Consider the following 19,498-nt stretch of genomic DNA (forward strand, 5'->3'; position numbering starts at 1 on the left):
TAATTGTCTGCAAAGCAGGATAATATTGTGGCATGCACACCACCCCAATCTCTGGGCTATAGTCTGCTACTACATCACATACATGAACTATTATCTTGAGGTGCAGGAATGCATTTATTTATTCATTTATTCATTCACTCACTCATTCATAGCATACAAATGGTTAGGTGTGGGTGTGAAATTTTAACTCTAACACTGATGCAAAATAATTAATACTTTATGCAATATATAAAGGTAAGGAAAACTTCTTCTGCCTTGCTCAGTTATACAAGCCTCGCCGCTTCTAATTCAGCCCCTGCCCTGAGAAGGACCGACACGTGTCTTTTTTTTTTTTTTTTTGCCTGCTTCCAACCCATTCGCACATATCAGGCGGCGAACAAAGACGTCGCTCCCCTTTAAGGCGTTTAGCGTCCGCGTTCCCATCCACGCCGCCTGCCTTTTTTGGTTCCTCTCGGCTCTCCGTAGCAGGCGCGCTCAGGTCAGCCTGCTCTCCTCGCCCTTCTAATCCCCGCCCCTTTTTAAGGTAGGCTTCGTCCGTTTTTGGAAAAAAAGAAGAAGATCATTGTCCCTTTGCGGACACTATACCTTTAAGGGTGGGGCCTTCCTCCCTGGACTGCAACTCCCTTCACGCCTTGGTCGATGCGCGTAAGGGGCGGGTCGATGGGAATTGTAGTCTGATAACGTCATCGCGGCGAAGCCGGCCCGTGGTAGGTGCGTAGAGCGCATGCGCCTGGGCCGCTGCCGCCGCCGCTGCTACCGTCTCTTTCCCTCGAGCTGCAGCCAGCGCGGGTGCCGTGAGTGGTGCGTCGCTTTTTCCCAGCCGGGTGCGTTTAGTGCGCCTGCGCGAGGCCCTCCTCCTCAAGAGAGAGCTGCTGCCGCGGCTTCTGCTGCTGCTGCTGCTTCTCCCGCCGAGCGCTGAGGTGAAGGCGGCGGCGGAGAAAGCGGCGGCTCTAGCCGCGCCTTAAGGTGAGTTCGACTTGTGAGGAGAAAAGCGGCGGCGGCAGCACCTCCGCCTCGTTCGCGGAGAGAGGAACCGGATCGCTGAGGAGAGGAGGGGGGAGGGAAGGGGGCAGGGGAAGGGTCTGGGCCCGCACCCTCCGCCCATCCCTCGCTTCCTCGCGGGAAAAGCGCACGCGCGGGGGAGAGAGAGCTTCTCCTGCTGGAGCCCAGTAGCGATTCCTTCGGGGTGGGGAGATGCACGCTGTCGCCCCTGCACGCTTCTCCCGCCGTCCTTCCTGCCGCTGCTCCTTATGGGCCACCACGGTTAGGCTTCCCTGTGGCCACGATGCTCGGGCTACTCTTCTAAGTAGTGCCACCGATGGCGAGGATGCCCCTCGCGAGAATGCTGGGTAGTGAGTGCCACCACACTCGTGGCGATGCTGCCGGTGAGGCTGCTGCTTGGCGCCTCCCGAAGTAATGAGGCTCCCGGTGGTGGCACAGGTATGGCGATGAGGTCATGGATGCCGGCATGCTTGAGGAGGGGGCTGTTAAGTAGAGCCCCCAATAGTACTAGTGGGTTGCATCCCACGAGGATCTGCTCAGAGCAGACCCATTGCCGTGAATGGGCCTAAGTTAATCATATGCAGAGTGCGCAGTGGCTCCCCTGCCCTTTCCTTGCGGAGGAAGGGGATTCAGCAGCGTGGAGGGGGGTTCCCTGGGTTGGGTTTGATGAAGTCCCACAGGGACAGGTTGTGGAGGGAGGAGAGCTGAGGACTGATAATGAATCCTTGAGGGACCCCAAAAGAAAGAGAATTCTAACCCCTCACCCAATTGAATATTGGACAATTAGGAAGAAAAGTTGGACCATGTGGAAACAGAATCATGGAGTCCTACTGGGTCCTTTCATGCTGAGGTCTATGTTGTCCTCCCCTCCCTTTATTCTCACAACAATACTGTAAGGTAGGTTAGGCTGAGAGGAAATAATAGAATCATAAAATTGGATTTGAAGTTGGAAGGCCATACAACTTCTGTTTAAAAACCTCTGAAAAGGAGAGTCCACCACCACCTTTCCAGGTAGTCTGTTCCACACCATGAAGCTTACTTTGTTTTTTAAATAATTTTTATTGATTTTTTCTCATAAGAAATATCCAATATCCTAACTAAACATTCATTTTCCAATCCCCCCACTGCCTATTGAGTTCCCTCAGCTTCCTTGTTCTTTGTAAATAACATTGTAAATGTTTATTTAAATCTTGCCAACAAGTCCATAGTTTTTTGTTGTTTCTGCAAATATATTGTAAAAGGTCCCCATTCTTTTAAAAAATCACCGTTGTCCTTTTCATGCAGTTTGTCCGTTGACTTTGCTAACTCTGCATAATTCATCAACTTTTCTTGCCATTGTTCTTTTGATGGTACATGAAGCTTACTTTGGACTACATATACATAGGATCACACTGCTGATGACTTATCTGCCTGGGATTTGTGAGCTGTGATTTCTGCATTGCAGGGAATTGGACTAGATGATCCTTGGTGTCCCTTCCAACTACAGTTCTATGATTCTATGTCCATTAATCTCAGTGATCCTACTCTTGGATAGAACTACTGTTGAATAAAATCCAATTTTCATAATGAGACTGCTAAGGAACTACTAGTACTGGTATATGTCATTTTATTGCACTGTGCAGAGCAGTAGCGTTGCTTGGGTTCCTGTTGATTTGAAAGGGTAATGTGCAGGAAAACTTCCTGCTCGGTTGTGTTTCGGGCTATTGTGTGTGTTATCACAATTATATCCCATCTTTTCTACAGGGAGCTCCAAAGTGGTGCACGTGGTTCTTTCTGCCCTCCTCCCTATTCTGTCTGCACATCAACCTTGTCACGTAGGTCTGGCTGAGAGGCAGTGACCGGTCCCCAAGTTCGCTGCCAGGGAGCTTCATAGCTGAGTGGTGAATTTGAAGCTCTGAAGTTGCCCCAGCCCTCTTGGTAGGTTTGATCATTATTCCTTTACCTCAGTTTTTTCAGCTCATCAAAATGGGGCAGAGATGGAGGCATCTGTAAGGCATTTAGTTTACTCTAGAGCCTGTACTTGGGTAATAGCAGCAATGGTGCAAAAAGGGGGTGGGACTGAATGTGCTGGGGAGGGACGGCAGGCGGAACGAGGAATCCCCACTTACGTATGTCTTGTAATGGAACCCCAGTGTACGTGGTTCCTACAGGGAATCCGCAAGGGAGCCATGGACTCAAAAAAGGTTGGGAATCACTGGACCTCAGTATAGTGAACATATATTTTTAAAAAAATAATTTTTATGAAGTTTCTTTTCTCATAACAAATATCCAATAACATTACTAAACATACGTTTTCCAATTTCCCCCCTCCCTGTTGACTTTCCTCAACTACCACTTCTGGTTCGTTACATCAAATGATACATTCTGCTGTTTGTATACTGTTATATGTTGTCACATTGTTAAAGTTCTTATTCTCTGTAAATAAAGTTGTAAATGTTTATTTAAATCCAGCCAACGAGACAATTGAATTGTGCTGCTCAGAAACTGAAGGTCTGTTGAGTCATGTCAGAATGAGGGAGGGAGGGAGCCTCCGTGGGCAGAGGCAGTCTACCTGAGGGAAGGGGAGCGATTGGTTGGTTGCTTGGTTTTATTCTCATTGTGTATTTTGTGTTTTTATGCTGTGGACCACCCTGAGATCTGCCAGGTGAAGGTATAGAAATGTAATAAACAGAAACAGAATGTAGGGTGTGTGTGTGTGTGTGTGTGTGTGTGTGTGTGTGTGAGAGAGAGAGAGAGAGAGAGAGAGAGAGAGAGAGAGAGAGAGAGACTAAGACTAACCAACTAAAATACCAGATGAACAATAAGAATAATACATAAACAATGACATAGTGATTGATGGGGGTTATTTTATTTTGATTTTATATATTCTGATCTTTTTTGCGAACCACCCTGAGACCTCCAGGTATAGGGCGGTATATAAATTCTAATAATAATAATAATTTATTCTTGTTGTTTCTGCAAATATATTGTAAAAGGTTCCCATTCTTTTTCAAAGTCACTATTGTCCTTTTCACGCAATTTGTCCGTTAACTTTGCTATTTCCGCATAGCTCATCAACTTTTCTTGCCATTGTTCTTTTGATGGTACTTCTCCAGTCTTCCAGTTTTGAGCTATTAAGTTTCTTGCCGCTGTTGTAGCATACATAAATAGGTTTCCATTTTTCTTTTGGCAATTCTTGTCCTAAAATACCTAACAGAAAAGCTTCTAGTTTTTTAACAAATGTTATCTTAAACATTTTTAAAAATTCATTATATATCATTTCCCAAGAGTGAGTATATCCTTTATATGCACTGAGATAACAACAAATTTGTGTGACTTGCTTTATTGTCATGTTTGCTTTATTGCAGTAATCTCGGACAGAACATGCAATATTTCTGTGGTATGCCTATAGCTGTTTGTGTTATAGGCATCCCTCCCAACTTAAGCGAGCATTACATTCTGGGCCCCTGTGTGCATAAGCAAAAATCACATAAGGGAAGGAGTACCCTCTAAAAAGCCTCTAATTGCCTGTCCCATCCCCCCTCCAGTTCTCTCTCTCTCACACACTCTCCACGCAATACTCTCTTCAGCTAGAGTTGAAGCTTTGGGGCTGTCTGGAGGCTGGAGGACACGTGAAAAAGCGGCGGCAGCTGCACTACTGTACCCCCTGCACTTCTTGTCTCTCTGGGGCTTCTTCCGCCCTCACTGAAGTTCTTTTTGAGCTCCCGAGAGGGTCTTTTTTGGCGAGCCACAAAAACTCCAGTTCTGTCCCACCATCTATTTGTTTATTTCCCTGGCTCTGTGCATATACGTAGTCAAGTTGGTCATGTGTAAGGTGGGGTGTGTGTGTGCCTGTATTAGTGTAGCAGTAATGCTCTTAGTAATAATTCTGCTACTAATTGTTGTGATTATTGTTTGTGGTAGTGATAATGCTCCTAGTAATGTTACTACCACCTATCCATTGTATTATTTAATGCTGGTATTAAAGCAGTGCCAGCAGTAGTGCTAACGCTCTTCCTCCTCCTCCATACCATCCATCATTACCTGCACCCACAGTAGCAGTAAGAACTTAAGGAGACCCCTGTTGCCAGGACCACCTAGTCTATCATCCCTCCTTTCCTAGTGGCTCTTTTTCCTGCCCACATTCTGCGGGAGAGACTCCCTGTTTGAAACCTTAGAGAGCTGCTGCCAGTTAGTGCAGACAGTAGTGGGCTAGATGAACACAAGGGTTCATTTGACTTTGTTTAGGACAGCTTTCTGTTTTCCTGTGTCTTCTGAACCTCAGCTTGTGGTGTGTTTCCTTCAAACAAGCCACGGCATTAACCCAAGGTTTGTTCTTGGCTTACCACTTGTGGTTTGTTTGCAGGAAGCAAAAGCAAGAGTCCAGATCTGGGCAGCACAGCAAGGCCAACTCTAGCTTGTTTTGTCTTTGATACATGAGAACAAGGTTGAATTTCTTTTGAGACGTGAGTGCTGGCACCCTTCTCATTCTGGATAAACCATAAGTTGTTTTAAAACTGTGGCTTAAAGTGACATGATGGTCTGTGTGTGTGTAATATAATACATTGCCTGTACTACACCTGGAGGCAAGAGTCCTGCTATATCTGGTGAAAGCACACCTGTAGCAATGCTGCAGTGAGACGGTTCCCTCTGCAGTAACAGCTCAAATTTCCTAGAATATGAGTGCAGCATTTTATCAGACTTCTTTGGAGACTCAGACATAGAAGATGGGATTTTGCTGCAACAGCAGCAAACCCTCTTTTCTCCCTGGTTTGCGGGCTGACCTTTAAACTCCCAAACTCTTAATTTCATTTCATTTCTTAATCTTACTATTAGCATTTGTTGGTATTGCCATCCCAGAAGACTTGATTTCTTAAATCACCCAGACCTTGCATGTTTGAGGGTGACTTCCCAGTTTAACAACAACTTATACATGACAGTTTGTATTACTTTTTGCAGATTCGCACAGATGTGGAATGGGAGGCAAGCTTTACCAGCTTTCTGTTTTAAAATTTTCAAATGGAAAATACGTTTAATGGGGAAAAACAATGAAGTGTCTTAATTCAGTTAAGAGTTATAATATATGCAAAATAAGCTGAGTGACTCTCTGCCATAGCAAATGGGCAGTGCTGAATTAATTAACAGTTGTAGTGGGAAAGGAAACCATTGCATCTGTTCAGATCCAAATGAATAGACGTGAACTTCTTGATGACTCATAGATCATGTCCGCACTGTTAAAGCATGTGGCTTTCCCCAGAGAAATAATGGGAACTGTCATTTACCACTTCACAGAGCTGCAATTCCCAGCACCCTTGGCATACTGCAGTTTCCAGGATTCTTTGGGGGAAGCTATGGGTTTTAAATGTATAGAATAGATTTGACCTCAGTTGTTTCTCTCTGGACCCTGCCTTTGAAATTGTTTTGCTTAGGTATGGTCACCTTAAGATCAGTGGCATAGTGTCTTTTCAGATTGAAATGTACAGCACTACGGTTTTTTAATACTGCCTTTTTCTGACGTCACATTTGTGCCAGTGACTCCCTTGTGCAGGGACTAGGTGTAGCATGCAGAAGGGTCCTGGTAGTAGTGCATATGCTGTGTTTGGGTCTGAATAGAGACAATGGTTTCTTCTTTGTCTTTGCTGCCAGTCTACTGCAGCTATCCTCTGGAAGTTATTTTTGGGAAAAGCAAGTGCAGAACAGGAGAGCAAGTATTGAAGGACAAAGCCCTGGGGTAGGGCTGGTAACTAGCTTAAAAACCAACCCCTATTTTTTCTCCTGCCTCTCCAGTCAGCGCTTACACAAACCCTAAAGAATTTATAACATCAGCTTTAGGAGACTGCCATCACAGTCCAAGAGATGGTCGCTACAAAGTGTGATAATGGCTTTAAGAAGCTTTAAAATTTGTCATTGGGCATGATTGAACCTCTATGTTCAGAGATGCTCCCCCTTGGAATATCAGGTGCTGGTGAGCAAATGGGAAAGCTGTTGCAGGATGAGGTAGGCTGTGGTCTGATCCAGCAGGACTCATGTGGGTTTAAGGTGTATTGGTGCAATGGGCTTCTAGTTTTAATTTGGGGTTTGTGTGTGTGATGTGTGCCTTGGCTGCCTTAAGTTTGGAAAACCATTATTTTCTCCCTGTTTTCTTGTAGGAGACACCCTCCTTTGAATTGGCTTGCACTTCCATCTCGTGAACTGCCCGGATCCTGGCTTGCTAGTTTTCATAGCCATGGCAACGGAAGAGAAGAAGCCAGATTCAGAATCAACCAAAACACAATCAACACCCTCCTCTTCAACCAATCAGAGCAAGGTGTGTTTATCAGGGCTTCTGGGCTGTAATTCTGTCTGCAAGTTGAAATATTCCGAGGATGGTAAACTCTTGTGTGTAGACCTTATTTTATGGGGGCATGTTTGTTGGCTATTGTTCAGCTAAGAGCCCAACCCCAGTTCCGACTCTTCTGTCACTAGAGGCAGATCTAGATTCATTCATAAGGATCTAACTGCCATACTGTTTACTGTTGCCTGCTTATAGGTTGCCTCCCTTTGGAAAGTATCGAAAGGGATTGTAAGGGAAAGTTCTGATCCAGCTCTTTCCAAGCATCTAACACAGGCTTCCTCAAACTCGGCCCTCCAGATGTTTTTGGCCTACAACTCCCATGATCCCTAACTAGCAGGACCAGTGGTCAGGGATGATGGTAATTGTAGTCTCAAAACATCTGGAGGGCCGAGTTTGAGGTAGCCTGATCTAACACAACACAGAAGGGTTGTTAGAGGTCAAACTAAACTTGATCATTTTGATTAGATATGGCCCCCATCCATCTTGGGCTCCCTTATCTTTGAGTATTTCTGACTGTTTCCTGAATACCTGTTGGGTTTGGATCCTGCCTGCCTGGGACAGCAATAACAGGTGCCGTGGCAGGCCACCTGACAGACCACAGCATGCTAAGTCAGGCTCAGAGAGTCATGCAAGTTTTGTAGGGCTGTTCTTGAAGCATCTCTTGTGGTTTTCTTTTCTCAGCCTGCCCCTGTAAAACCAAACTATGCCCTGAAGTTCACGCTGGCAGGACACACAAAAGCTGTCTCATCAGTGAAATTCAGTCCCAATGGGGAGTGGCTGGCCAGTTCTTGTAAGTATCCATTCTGACATGGTCAAGAGGGATCCTTTCCTGACTCCTATTCACATTTATTTCTAGGGCTGTTTCCCAGTTCAAGAAATCTAGTGTTCATTGTGTTAGCACATGCATCAAGCAAGAGCCAAACCCTCTTTGTTTTTTTAGATTATTCGTTCTTGGGGCAAAGATTAGGCATTCTCTCCTGTCTGAGAAGGTGGGAAGCTGCCTTATACATGGTCAGACCATTGGTCTATTCAGGTCAGGATACCATCAATACTGACTGGCAGCAAATCTCCAGGATTTCAAGTGGGGGGTTATTTTCCAACTCTACCTCAAGTATTGAACCTGGAACCTTCTGCATGCAGAGCAGATGCTCTTCCAGAGTGAATGTCCCTTTTTAGATGGTTCTTACCATCGCTAATTTCACACTTGGGACTTCCTGAACACTATGAAAACTAAGGGAGGGAGGTTTTTCTTGGGTTTTTTGCTAGAGGGAGCCTTTAGAAATATCCTATTTATAGCCTGCATTTGAAACTGAATTATATGCCTTGTGCAAGTGAAGTACATTTGCACAGTTTCCTACTCTGATGTGAGAGGCGTGAAAATTCTTCTGCTTATATCATATGTTGGTGGGCTGTATTTATGTATTCACTTAAACAAATGCATCTTTATAACCCCCATCTTCTCTAAAAAGAGGGCAAAAAAGAGTATAATCAGGGTTCAAAAATACCTGCATGCCTCCCCACCCCCGCGTTGCAGGGTCAAGGTGCCTAAAATAATTTTTGTTGGTGGATTCTCTTCTTTTTTTTTAGCGGCTGATAAGCTTATAAAAATCTGGGGTGCCTATGATGGCAAATTTGAGAAAACCATATCTGGCCACAAACTGGTGAGTACCTCCCAATTAATAAGGGGACAGGTTGAAGTGTTTGTTGCAGAGTTAACTGGACAAGTGCCTCAAGATATAACAGCGGCTTCTGCCTATGCAAATAAGGAATCGGTGGCTGGGGATTTTTAACCATCTTCTTGCCTGGAGGGATTTAGCCTATGGGGGCATGGGGAATAGGTTACAACGGTTGCTCACTTCAGGAGTAAATCGTTAACCATTTCTGTTGCTTGGGTTGTTTGGTTTTTTTGCCATCTAGAACATGAGAAAAGTTCATTGCAAAATTGTACATGAGAGCGAAGGAGTTATTTGGCTAACCCTTTTTTTGGTTTCTGTTATGCTCTGCTGCTTGGAGGGAGGAGGTTTTTTTGCTAGAGGGAGCATTTAGAGATAATATCCTATTTACAGTCTGCATTTGTAACCACCTCATTCTTTGTAAATTGAACACAGTTTATCAGTTAAAAACAGGTGAATGACTTTTTGTAAAAAAACCTAAATATTATCTGTTGCAGGGAATCTCTGATGTCGCTTGGTCATCCGATTCAAACCTTCTTGTATCTGCTTCAGATGACAAAACTCTCAAAATCTGGGACGTGAGCTCGGTAAGAAGCTTGTAGTTGCATCCCCTACTTGTTTTGCTTACCACCCAGCCATCTTGGAGAGCCTTAACTGGATTCTAATATGACTGTCTATCTATAATGGTGCTCCTGATCCCGCTAAACTCACTTCTGACTTTTCATGGCACTAAATCACAAACTCAGCTTTATCAGGACTTCTAGGTTTTCCTGTCCATTGAACTGAGTCTGCTCTTGGTTGTTAAAAGGCTAGATTAAAAGTTCAAAATAAATTTACCTCAATTTATATCCTGTTCATTTTACAAAATGTTGCCAGCAGTCTGTGCATAACGAATACATAAAAACTACCTGTGTGGTTAAAATAAATCTTTAAGGGATCCTTCCTGATAATTCAGACAATGTCAGAGACCCGTTTTAGGCAGTAATATAATCCTTTTTGTGTGTGGATTATTATTATTAACAGTCCAAACTATAAACAAATACCTTCACCCCTTAATGTGGACCCAGCCACCAGATATATAGCCTTTAAATATCTTAAACTGCTATGGAAAATTTAACAAACATTTTCCTTCTCGTGGATATTTATGTTCCTGACAACAAAAAGAAGTTTGTGTTGGCTAAACATTGAGAGCTGTAGTGTACATATTTTCATTGAAATGTGCATGGATAGCAAAGCATTTTTTTAAGGCCAAGATTTGTGAGTTTTTCTTAACGGTTGTTTTGCAGGCTGAATAGTTTTTAAATGCAGTTCCCTTTTTGGTTAACTTTTTGAAGGGGAGATATAGGAATTCCCTTCCTGCATTGCTGGCTCATTGTTGTCCTGTTAAACCTGTTAGTGGTTCATTCCACTAATGGTGCTGTGGTCACTTTACATTGGGGGATGGGGAGCAAGGAACCAGGACATCCTGCAGATGTAGCTTTGTCTCCAGGTGAACTGACACTGGTTCTCTCCCACCCAATAGCTGAGCATTTTAAACTTGAGTCCCAGTCCAGTGTGTGATATCTCTAGTGTCTCCACCATATGGTGCTACATTCCTCACTGTGCAGCCAGTCCTAAGAATATGGAGCTCTGGCTCATTTACTGTTTTTATTATCATTTTAGGGGAAATGCTTGAAAACCCTGAAGGGGCACAGCAACTATGTCTTCTGCTGCAATTTCAACCCACAGTCCAACCTCATTGTCTCAGGATCGGTGAGCATTTGCTTTTGCTGAAAAGAGGCAGTGGGTCGCTCCTGCTATCTCTTTCATAAGACAGAAAATGGTGGGCTGAGCTCTGACTCAAATCTCTAGCTGTGTTGCAGCAGGCATTAACTGTTTCATTTCAGGGCATCATGGTGCTGGTAGGACAGTTTCCTCTTGCCATGGCAGATATCCAACTAATGTATGTGGGGTTGTGGAGAAGAGAAATATTGGCCAAGTATCTGCTCTGTTGTTGATTTCATCAGTGAACACACCATTGTGATATTTGAGTCACAAAGGTAGAGTCCACATGCCTATAAATCACACAGGCTTATGCAGAGGCATTTCCTTACCTTAGGTTTACACAGGTGCAGAACAAGTGCAAGGAGAACAGGGTGCCTGCTCCTTACCAGGCTAGCTGAAAGCTGAGTTTTTCCTGCACAAGCATTATTGGCACATTCTTAAAACAGTCTGAGGAAGCGGCTGATCCCAACAATTTCCTCTCACACTCTTTTACAGAATTTACATCTCTTCACGTGTTAGCTATCTGTTAAAGCATATACTCTAATTTCCACTAATTTCCAAAATGCATAAAGATGACAAGCCATTTGGATCTGGGCCTCCTGCTGAAAGGCAGGAGTAAGCCCTGTTATCTCTGCTTTTTGTGAGTGGGTGTCTCTGCAGTGCACTCTACAGAGCAGCTGCTATATAGGACAGGTAGCTTGTGATGCTCCAGGACAGTTGGAAAGGCCCCCCTGGTTGTTAATTTAGTCCCAGGGTGAACCTTCACTATCTGTCTCTGCTGTAGTTCAAACTCGGATGTTCTGTGCAATGGCTGTGTAACAGGACAGCAAGGAGAAGGAACAAAAATTGGTAATAAAACTTTTTGCAATAGAGGTAGCATTGTTTGTAAAATCTCAACTGTGCATTAAACTTTGCCCTGATTTCACACAGAGGTGCTTGAAAAGTGACTTCTTGCTTTGGAAAGAGGAGAGATGATGGAACCTGATTCTAGGTTTCTTGTGAAGATATTAACCACAGAGAAATCTTGTCCCTGATTTTGTCAATGGAGTTCCTTTACAAGTAGTTGAAATTTTAAGAGACAACACTGAAATCTTCTGAGTTTATTCCTTTGTTTTGTCTCCAGTTTGATGAGAGTGTGAGGATATGGGACGTCAAAACCGGGAAGTGCCTAAAAACCCTGCCAGCCCATTCTGACCCGGTTTCAGCGGTAGGTCCTCTTGGGATGAGTTGAGATGAGCTGGGCTGTCCCTTATGCTCCCCCACCCCCGCCCCATCCCATTACAAAGTTGCCTGCCACCTGTCAGTAACATTTCAAGCTTCTTGAGTGAACTCCTGGTCTTCCAGGCTGAGCAAGTGGAGTAAAATATTGCTGCTGCTGCCGCCGCTGCCTTGTTTAGCTAATGGTTCAGCAGTGTCAGCTGGGGAGGAAAGCTTGCCCTGCTAGTTGTGAAATCCTACATCTGATGCTTACCCCAACCATAGGAATACAACACTCCATGCCACAGCAGTCTTTGGCTCCAGGTGGATGATCTTGCACCTTAAATTCTGCAGTAAACGTTCAGCAAACTGGCAGAGTCTCTTAAAGAGCAGCAGTGTATTTAAAGGTATGGGGGGCATTCTGGCACCAACCTTAGGGAATTTTCTTCCTGAAAAAGGTGCCTTGTACCACAGATGCAATATTGCCTCTTGCTAAGCCACCAAAATAATGTTTATTTATGTGTGGCAGTATAAATTCAATTAATAATAAATTCTTGCCTCCAGGTGCATTTTAACCGTGATGGCTCCCTGATAGTGTCCAGCAGCTATGATGGCCTCTGGTAAGTGGGAGAAGGAGAGAAGGCTGGGTTTAGATCCTGAGTCTGTGAGGTGGGGGCATTCAGCCACCCGAGGAATGATGGGTAGAGAATGGGTCCCTCTGTCCACAATTTTGACTTGATTTCCAGTCCCTCCCTCCAACCCCCCAAGAGGCAGCTCTTTTGTTCTCCTGCCGCTAAACTGGCTCAGACTGGCTGTATCTTAAATATTGATAATTTTAAGCCTCAACATTGGAAGAATAGGCTAAGAGGTGTGTGCGCACATGTGTGTGTGTGCACATGTGCTGTGTATATGGGAGATCTGTGTCACTTGCTTTAATTATTTAATCTGATGATTATGCAGGTTCTGACCTATAAAAAAGAAAGAAAAAGGAGCTGTCACACAGTGCATAGAGGAACACACAGCTTTCATGCAAAAGGTCCCTGCAGCATCTATAATCATCATTTATTTATATGTCATCTTTACATAGTTATACCATGCTCAGGTCAGCTTACGCAATTACAAAAAAAAATCAACCATATTCAGTCATAAACAATACATGAAAACTTTTTAATAAGTATAGAAGGATATTTTTTTTAACAGAAAACCCAAATAATTCATAAAGGGTCTAACTGTAAAGATAGAAAAGCCTAATTCCATTAACAGCAAAGCTTATTCACACTCACCCACCCACCCACCCTGATTAAACCTTGACAGAGACGCCTTCATGTCCCACCCCAATAGTCTCTAAGCCAGGCATCCCCCACCTTCAGCCCTCCAGATGTTTTGGACTACAATTCCCACCATCCTTGACCACTGTTCCTGTTAGCTAGGGATCATGGGAGTTGTAGGCCAAAACATCTGGAGGGCCGCAGGTTGGGCATTCCTGCTCTAGGCATTCTGAACAGTAGGTCCTGCAGGACTCACATTTAAGATGATCTCTGGCCCCTTCAGCAGCAGCAGCGCTTGCAGGACTCGTTTGGAGCTCTCTCAGGCCAGGTGGGAATAGCTCAGCAAAGCAGGGAGCAGGTCACCAGCAAATACTTCAGCAGTTAAGAGCAGAGGATATACTGTCTGATCCTCTGCTTTTGCCAAACTTGTGTGTTGTCCCCCTCGGCTCTCTCCCCCAACCATAGTTTTTTGTTACCTTACTAATGGTGACTTTCATCTTCACCTTGCAGCCGAATCTGGGATACAGCATCAGGACAGTGTTTGAAAACACTGATTGGTAAGTTTTGTGTGTGCGTGCTCCAAAGGCCCCTGCTAACTTATCCCGCAATAATATCCTTTCATATGAAAATGATGGTTTCTTTTTCCCCTTGTTGCAGATGATGACAATCCCCCTGTGTCTTTTGTGAAGTTCTCTCCCAATGGCAAATATATTCTAGCGGCAACGTTGGACAAGTAAGAGTCAAGGGGTGTTGTGCTGCTTTTTCAGAGCAAATAACTAATTATTGTGGCAGAGTTGCTCAGCTTTATCAAAGAAACAAAACTTCCAAATACAGGGGCATTACAACTCCTGATTTACTAGATCACAACCATACATATCTAAACATTGGCTAAACTAGCACAACAGCTTGGAGAAAGAAGTATGTGCAGTCATAACCACCCAGACTTCATTCTTGTTGACAGCTTTGAATATGTTTCTGCATATATATTGCGCTCTCATTTTTCTGGCCAATTTGAAACCTAAGATAAAAGACCACTCTTTTCAGTTCCAGGGATCCATTCTAGAAGATGAGAAGTAGGGGTGGGAACAGGGTGATTGTGAGGGCAAGTTGCTGAAAGGGTGAACTGTGAGAATGCAGAAACATATTAAACTCTAGTGAGGAGGGAGTTGAACAGATATGTGAGTGGGGAAGGTGCAATGAGCTCACAGAAAAATGGCCACTGCGATACAATGAATGGCAATTGGAGAGAGAAGTCACTCTAAAGTTTAGATGAGAAGAAAGTCTCTTCTGTAGGTAAATAGATAAAATATGATAGACATTTGATGAAGAGGCTTAAAACTAGCAGATACACTGGTACCTCGGGTTACAGACGCTTCAAGTTACAGACTCCGCTAACCCAGAAATTGTACCTTGGGTTAAGAACTTTGCTTCAGGATGAGAACAGAAATCGTGCGGCGGTGGTGGTAGGCCCCATTAGCTAAAGTGGTACCTCAGATTAAGAACAGCTTCAGGTTAAGAACGGACCTCCAAAACGAATCTTAACCCAAGGTACCACTGTATTTGCTTTAGATAGGCATGAGGATGTATGAAACATCTGAACACCCTAGAAGCCTAGATACTATTTTAAAGTATTGTGCTTCATTTCCCTGTCTTTTGCTCCAGCACTCTTAAGCTTTGGGACTACAGCAAAGGAAAGGTGAGTCTTGATATTTTCCTTAACAGTGAAATTACTAGGGGCAGTCTTTTTAATAAATGTTTCGGTTGGCTGGTTGGTTCCCTCCACCTTTTAATTACAGTCCAAATCTCTGTGTGTGTTAACGCAGAAATAACTCGCTGGGTTCAATAGGGCTACTACCTAGTAAACGTTTTAAGACTCCAGCCATAGGTTATTATTGTAATTTTTCAGTTCTATACAGCTTTATATTTTCAAGAAAAAAATCTCAAAGTGATTTACAGCACATTAAAATAATAGTCCACAGTAAAACATTACTGAAGAAAGTAAAACAAGTAAAAATGTGATATTAAAAATGTGTCACTGGAGTGAATTGTGCATTGTTTCACATGCTGGGGGGGGGCAGGGAAAGATGACTGTGATTGGTAAAATGTCCGACTGAATTGTTAAATATATTAACGTTGGCGATATGCACAATTCATTTTTTGCTTTGCTATCTTGAAAAACAAAAACAAAAAAGGCCAAAGGTGACTATAATGGCACCCGCAACCTACGTTTAAGGGGCCATTTGGTGAATAGCTTACACATCTGAGTTTCTAACACTGGTGAGCACAGGTTGCTCGATCCAGCATCTAAGCTCTTATGTTCTGTTGTAAAGCTCGGTCAAGGAAATGTGCTTGAAGGCTTGCTTTTCTGCCTCTGACGTCTGTGGTGTATTCTGTGGTCTTTTTATATTCCAGTGCCTAAAGACCTACACAGGCCACAAGAACGAGAAGTACTGCATCTTTGCCAACTTCTCTGTTACTGGTGGAAAGGTGAGAATTTCTTTTTCTGGGCTGCTGTGGAAAGGGTTTTGAGCCTAAATCTGCAAAGTCAACTTATGGTTTTGCTTTGAAAGTAAACAGGGATGCTCAGTCCTTCTAAACTGTTCTCTAGAGTTCATTAATAATAAATCCTGCATGCATCATTTTAGTTGGCCTGGAGTCAGGTTGCTCCTCCTTCCCATTTTAATACATTTGTTTTCTCCCTCATTTAGTGGATCGTTTCTGGTTCAGAGGACAACCTGGTTTACATTTGGAACCTCCAAACGAAAGAGATTGTACAGAAGCTGCAAGGGCATACAGGTGGGAGGTCCCAGAATATTTTAAGTGGTTTACCCCAAGTGGTGTGAACTCACAACTATTTTGGACTGCTTACTTAGCTAGGAAAGGAAGACCTGACTAAATAAGATTCCCCCCCCCCCCAGCAAGCATCCCTCTCCAGTGTCTCATGTCTTGTAGAGGGGTTGCTCTAGAAGTGTGTTGAAGATGGTTCACTGAGGACTAGTGAACTTGCTTCTGAATGCTTTGGTACAGAAATTCTGTCATGGGTGTGTCCTTGACTTTAAAGGAGTAATTGTATTTGATTAATCAAGAAGATTTCTTATCCTTCATAATCAGTTCACAGTAGAATACAGTGGACCCTCCGGATACAAACTTAATTCATTCTGGGGGTCTGTTCACACCCCGAAAGTTATGCTCAGAGTGCTTCTGTGCATGGCAAAACCCAGAAGTATACACTTCCAGGTTTGCCGTGGCCATAACCCAAAGATTCTGTATCCAGAGGGATACATATGTAGAGGTATGACTGTATACAATTAAAAAAAATATTACAACTATAAAATGCACAAAAACCTTTCTAAGTGGAACAGAACAGTGTAAATTCATCCTACTGAATGAAATTCCTTAACTATTAGAAGATAAGGTTGGCAAGCAATTAGGGCAGGTCTATTATAGCTTAGTGGTTAGAACATCTGCTTTGCATGCAGACGGTCCCAGGTTCAATCCCCAATTTCCTGGTAGGGATGGGAGAGATTCCTGCATGAAACCTTGGAAAGCCACTGCCAGTAAGTGTAGACAGTACTGAGCTAGCAGCAAACTTTTGTGGGTTTATTTTGCAGGTTACCTTCAACAATGGTCCACTCACCCAAGCAGATTGACGTTTTGTTTTGTTTTTTTACTAAACCACTGGATGACCATGCCTTTTGTCGCTTTCTGTCTCTCCCAACAGATGTTGTGATCTCTACAGCTTGCCATCCAACGGAGAACATCATTGCCTCAGCAGCTCTAGAAAACGACAAAACAATTAAACTTTGGAAGAGTGACTGTTAAAATGCTTTCAGCATCACTTCAGAGACTGCTGGGGGGTGTCTGGAAAACATGGGGGTATTTTGTGTTTGTGTTTTTTGAAGACCCATTGGCCCGGAAACAAAGCAACCTTTGAGAAGATGATTTCTCCTAGTCTTTGCCCAAAGAACTTCTTTCTTTGGCTTGTCTCCAAACTGGGCAAATATAGGTTTTTTTGTGGGGGGGAAATAATAAAAAGGTTCTGTTTTCTTTCATGAATTGGCGGCTTTCCTACTGGGAAGCCATTAATTATTCTCTCCTTGGAGAATAAGATGGCATCCTCATTCCTTGGAGGGAACTCTGTCTCCTAACAGCAACCACCGCCAAGTCATAAACTTAGAAAGAATCTGGATATGTTAACATTCTTAAAGAAAAAGAAAAAAAGATCCAGGCAGGTAGGCCCTAGTACATAAAACTTTAAATAGAAGAGCCATGGTGGCTCATTACTAAAGGCAATTTTTTTAACGTGACCAAACAAGTGTTCTTTTGCCTTGCGCCTCTTCTCATTTCCCACCCATCCAAGTTTCCAGAACCTGTGATTAAATCACCCTTTCTTTGTCCTTCTGTGTAATGCACCCTGTTCATCATGCTCTCTGATAGATGCTACTTGACAGTAAAAGTCTATTCACGCTTTTCACCCCAGCCCCACCGCCAATTATCTGTTCAACCTCTGTCCTCCAAAGTCCTTGCTTGTGGCTTTTTGTTTGTTTTTACTTAAAAAAAAATATTCTGGCAAATTTCACAAACTGTACAGTTATTTCTGTGTAAAAATACAAAACAAAAACACTTTTTTAATCTTGGAAACCTCATTGTATGAGCTTGTATTTGCTAATGGTATGGCTTTATTCTATCCCCCCCCTTCCACATTGGTATATTCCTTTTCTACCCTTTCTTCCCCTCCTCTGCGCTTATCAATATTTTACACATCAAACCTGGTTACCATATGCACAATAAAAAGGTGGGATTTTTTGTGAATTGGTCGTCATTCAAGTGGACTGGTGTACAGTGGCTCTGGATGTGGCCCCTGCCAATTCCTTGTATGGACCACAATTCCTTGGGGTCACAGCTGATTGCCTCATGACCTGCTTCACATCTAGCAGGGCAAGCTTTCCTCCCCAGCTGACACTACTGAACCATTAGCCAAACAAGGCAGTGGAAAGAACTGAAGACAAAATTATTATACATTCAGATTTATTACATGCTGTTCCCCATCACTTCCCAAGGCAGGTTACAATTTAAAAATCAGTGTTAAATTCAGCCATAGGAGTAGGGTGGATGCTGAAAATATCAAAAGCTCAAGGTAATGAATGCATTGAAAGAAACTAGCTTAGCTATTGCTGAAGAGAGACTGAAAATAGTCTTTCCTACATAAGAGAAGCCTGCAGGACCAAGTCAGTTGCCGCCCATCTAGTCCAGCATCCTGTTCTCACAGTAGTCAGCCAGATGCCCCAAAGGGAAGCCCATAAGCAGAACCCCAAAACAAGAGCCCCCTCCCCTCCTGTGGTTCCCAGCAATGTATTCAAAAGCAGTGCTGCCTTTGACCATGAAGGTAAAGCATAGCTAGTAGCCATTGAAGCCTTCTCCATGAATTGGTCCACTCCAGCCCAATCTTTTAAAGTTGTCCAAGTTGGTGGCCAGTTATCTTGGCAGCTATGATTTTAGGGATTTTTTAGGGACACTTGAACTTCTTAGGATGATGTACTGACACCCATTTCCACTCAGAGGAGATGACCATGGAAGAGACCAGCTTCTGTTAGTACAGTTTGTTAAGTTCCATAGGTCTGACGTATACAGGATGTGTGTGTCTGTATATATGTATACACCTGGAGCTCTACTCCTTTACATCTGCAGGTGAGGCAGCGGATGTGCTTGCCTTGGTAATGGACTGGATGAGAGCCAACAAACAAGTTCAATCCCAATAAGACGGAGGCAATTTTAGTGGGCGGTTCCCTAGACCAGATGGTTGGGAGGCTGCCTGCTCTTGATGGGATTACCGTACATTCCCTCTGAAGGAGCCAGTATGCAGGTTGGGGATACTCCACGATCTATTGCTGTCATTTGAGGCTCAGGTGGCACAGAGTGCCTTCCATCAGCTTTGATTGGTGGCCCAGTTGCGCTACCAGTCAAAGCGGGACAGATAGCCTAACTTCTGCTGCCTAACCTCTCTGGTAACCTCTGCTACTTGGGCTGCCTCTGAAGATTGTTCAGAAACTTCTACTGGTGAAGAATTCAGTGACCAGGTCGCTCACCAGGGCATTACAATTTGAGCATATAATGCCAATCCTGGCCTGACTGCATTGGCTGCCAATTAGTTTCTGGGCTCAATTCAAAGTGCTGGTTTTCACCTATAAAGCCCAGAACACAGCAGCAATACTTCAAGAATTGCTGCTCCCCATATGAACCAACCCAGACCCTGCAATTACCATCTGAGGCCCTTCGTGTGC

At 43.7% G+C, this 19,498-nt stretch overlaps 1 protein-coding gene across 3 annotated transcripts; it reads left to right on the top strand.

Annotated features, from left to right (window-relative positions):
- Positions 1–725: 725 nt before the first annotated feature.
- On the top strand, positions 726–18,029 carry WDR5 (WD repeat domain 5). Of its 3 annotated transcripts, none has more exons than XM_081897933.1 (15): positions 726–966; positions 2,746–2,923; positions 7,131–7,288; positions 7,997–8,105; positions 8,903–8,976; positions 9,486–9,575; positions 10,651–10,740; positions 11,876–11,959; positions 12,514–12,569; positions 13,728–13,774; positions 13,875–13,950; positions 14,880–14,913; positions 15,630–15,704; positions 15,926–16,013; positions 16,939–18,029. In XM_081897933.1, the coding sequence occupies exons 3-15, from the start codon at positions 7,208–7,210 to the stop codon at positions 17,037–17,039; spliced, it is 1,005 nt and encodes a 334-aa protein (XP_081754059.1). In that variant the 5' UTR covers positions 726–966; positions 2,746–2,923; positions 7,131–7,207; the 3' UTR covers positions 17,040–18,029. The 3 variants fall into 3 exon arrangements, with proteins under 3 accessions (XP_081754059.1, XP_081754060.1, XP_081754058.1); XM_081897932.1 differs by having other exon boundaries at positions 727–966; positions 2,746–2,919; XM_081897934.1 differs by lacking the exon at positions 2,746–2,923.
- The last annotated feature ends 1,469 nt before the right edge of the window (positions 18,030–19,498 follow it).

This window comes from Podarcis melisellensis (genome assembly GCF_964234715.1).
Source record: "Podarcis melisellensis genome assembly, chromosome: Z".
Classification (NCBI taxonomy): domain Eukaryota; kingdom Metazoa; phylum Chordata; class Lepidosauria; order Squamata; family Lacertidae; genus Podarcis; species Podarcis melisellensis.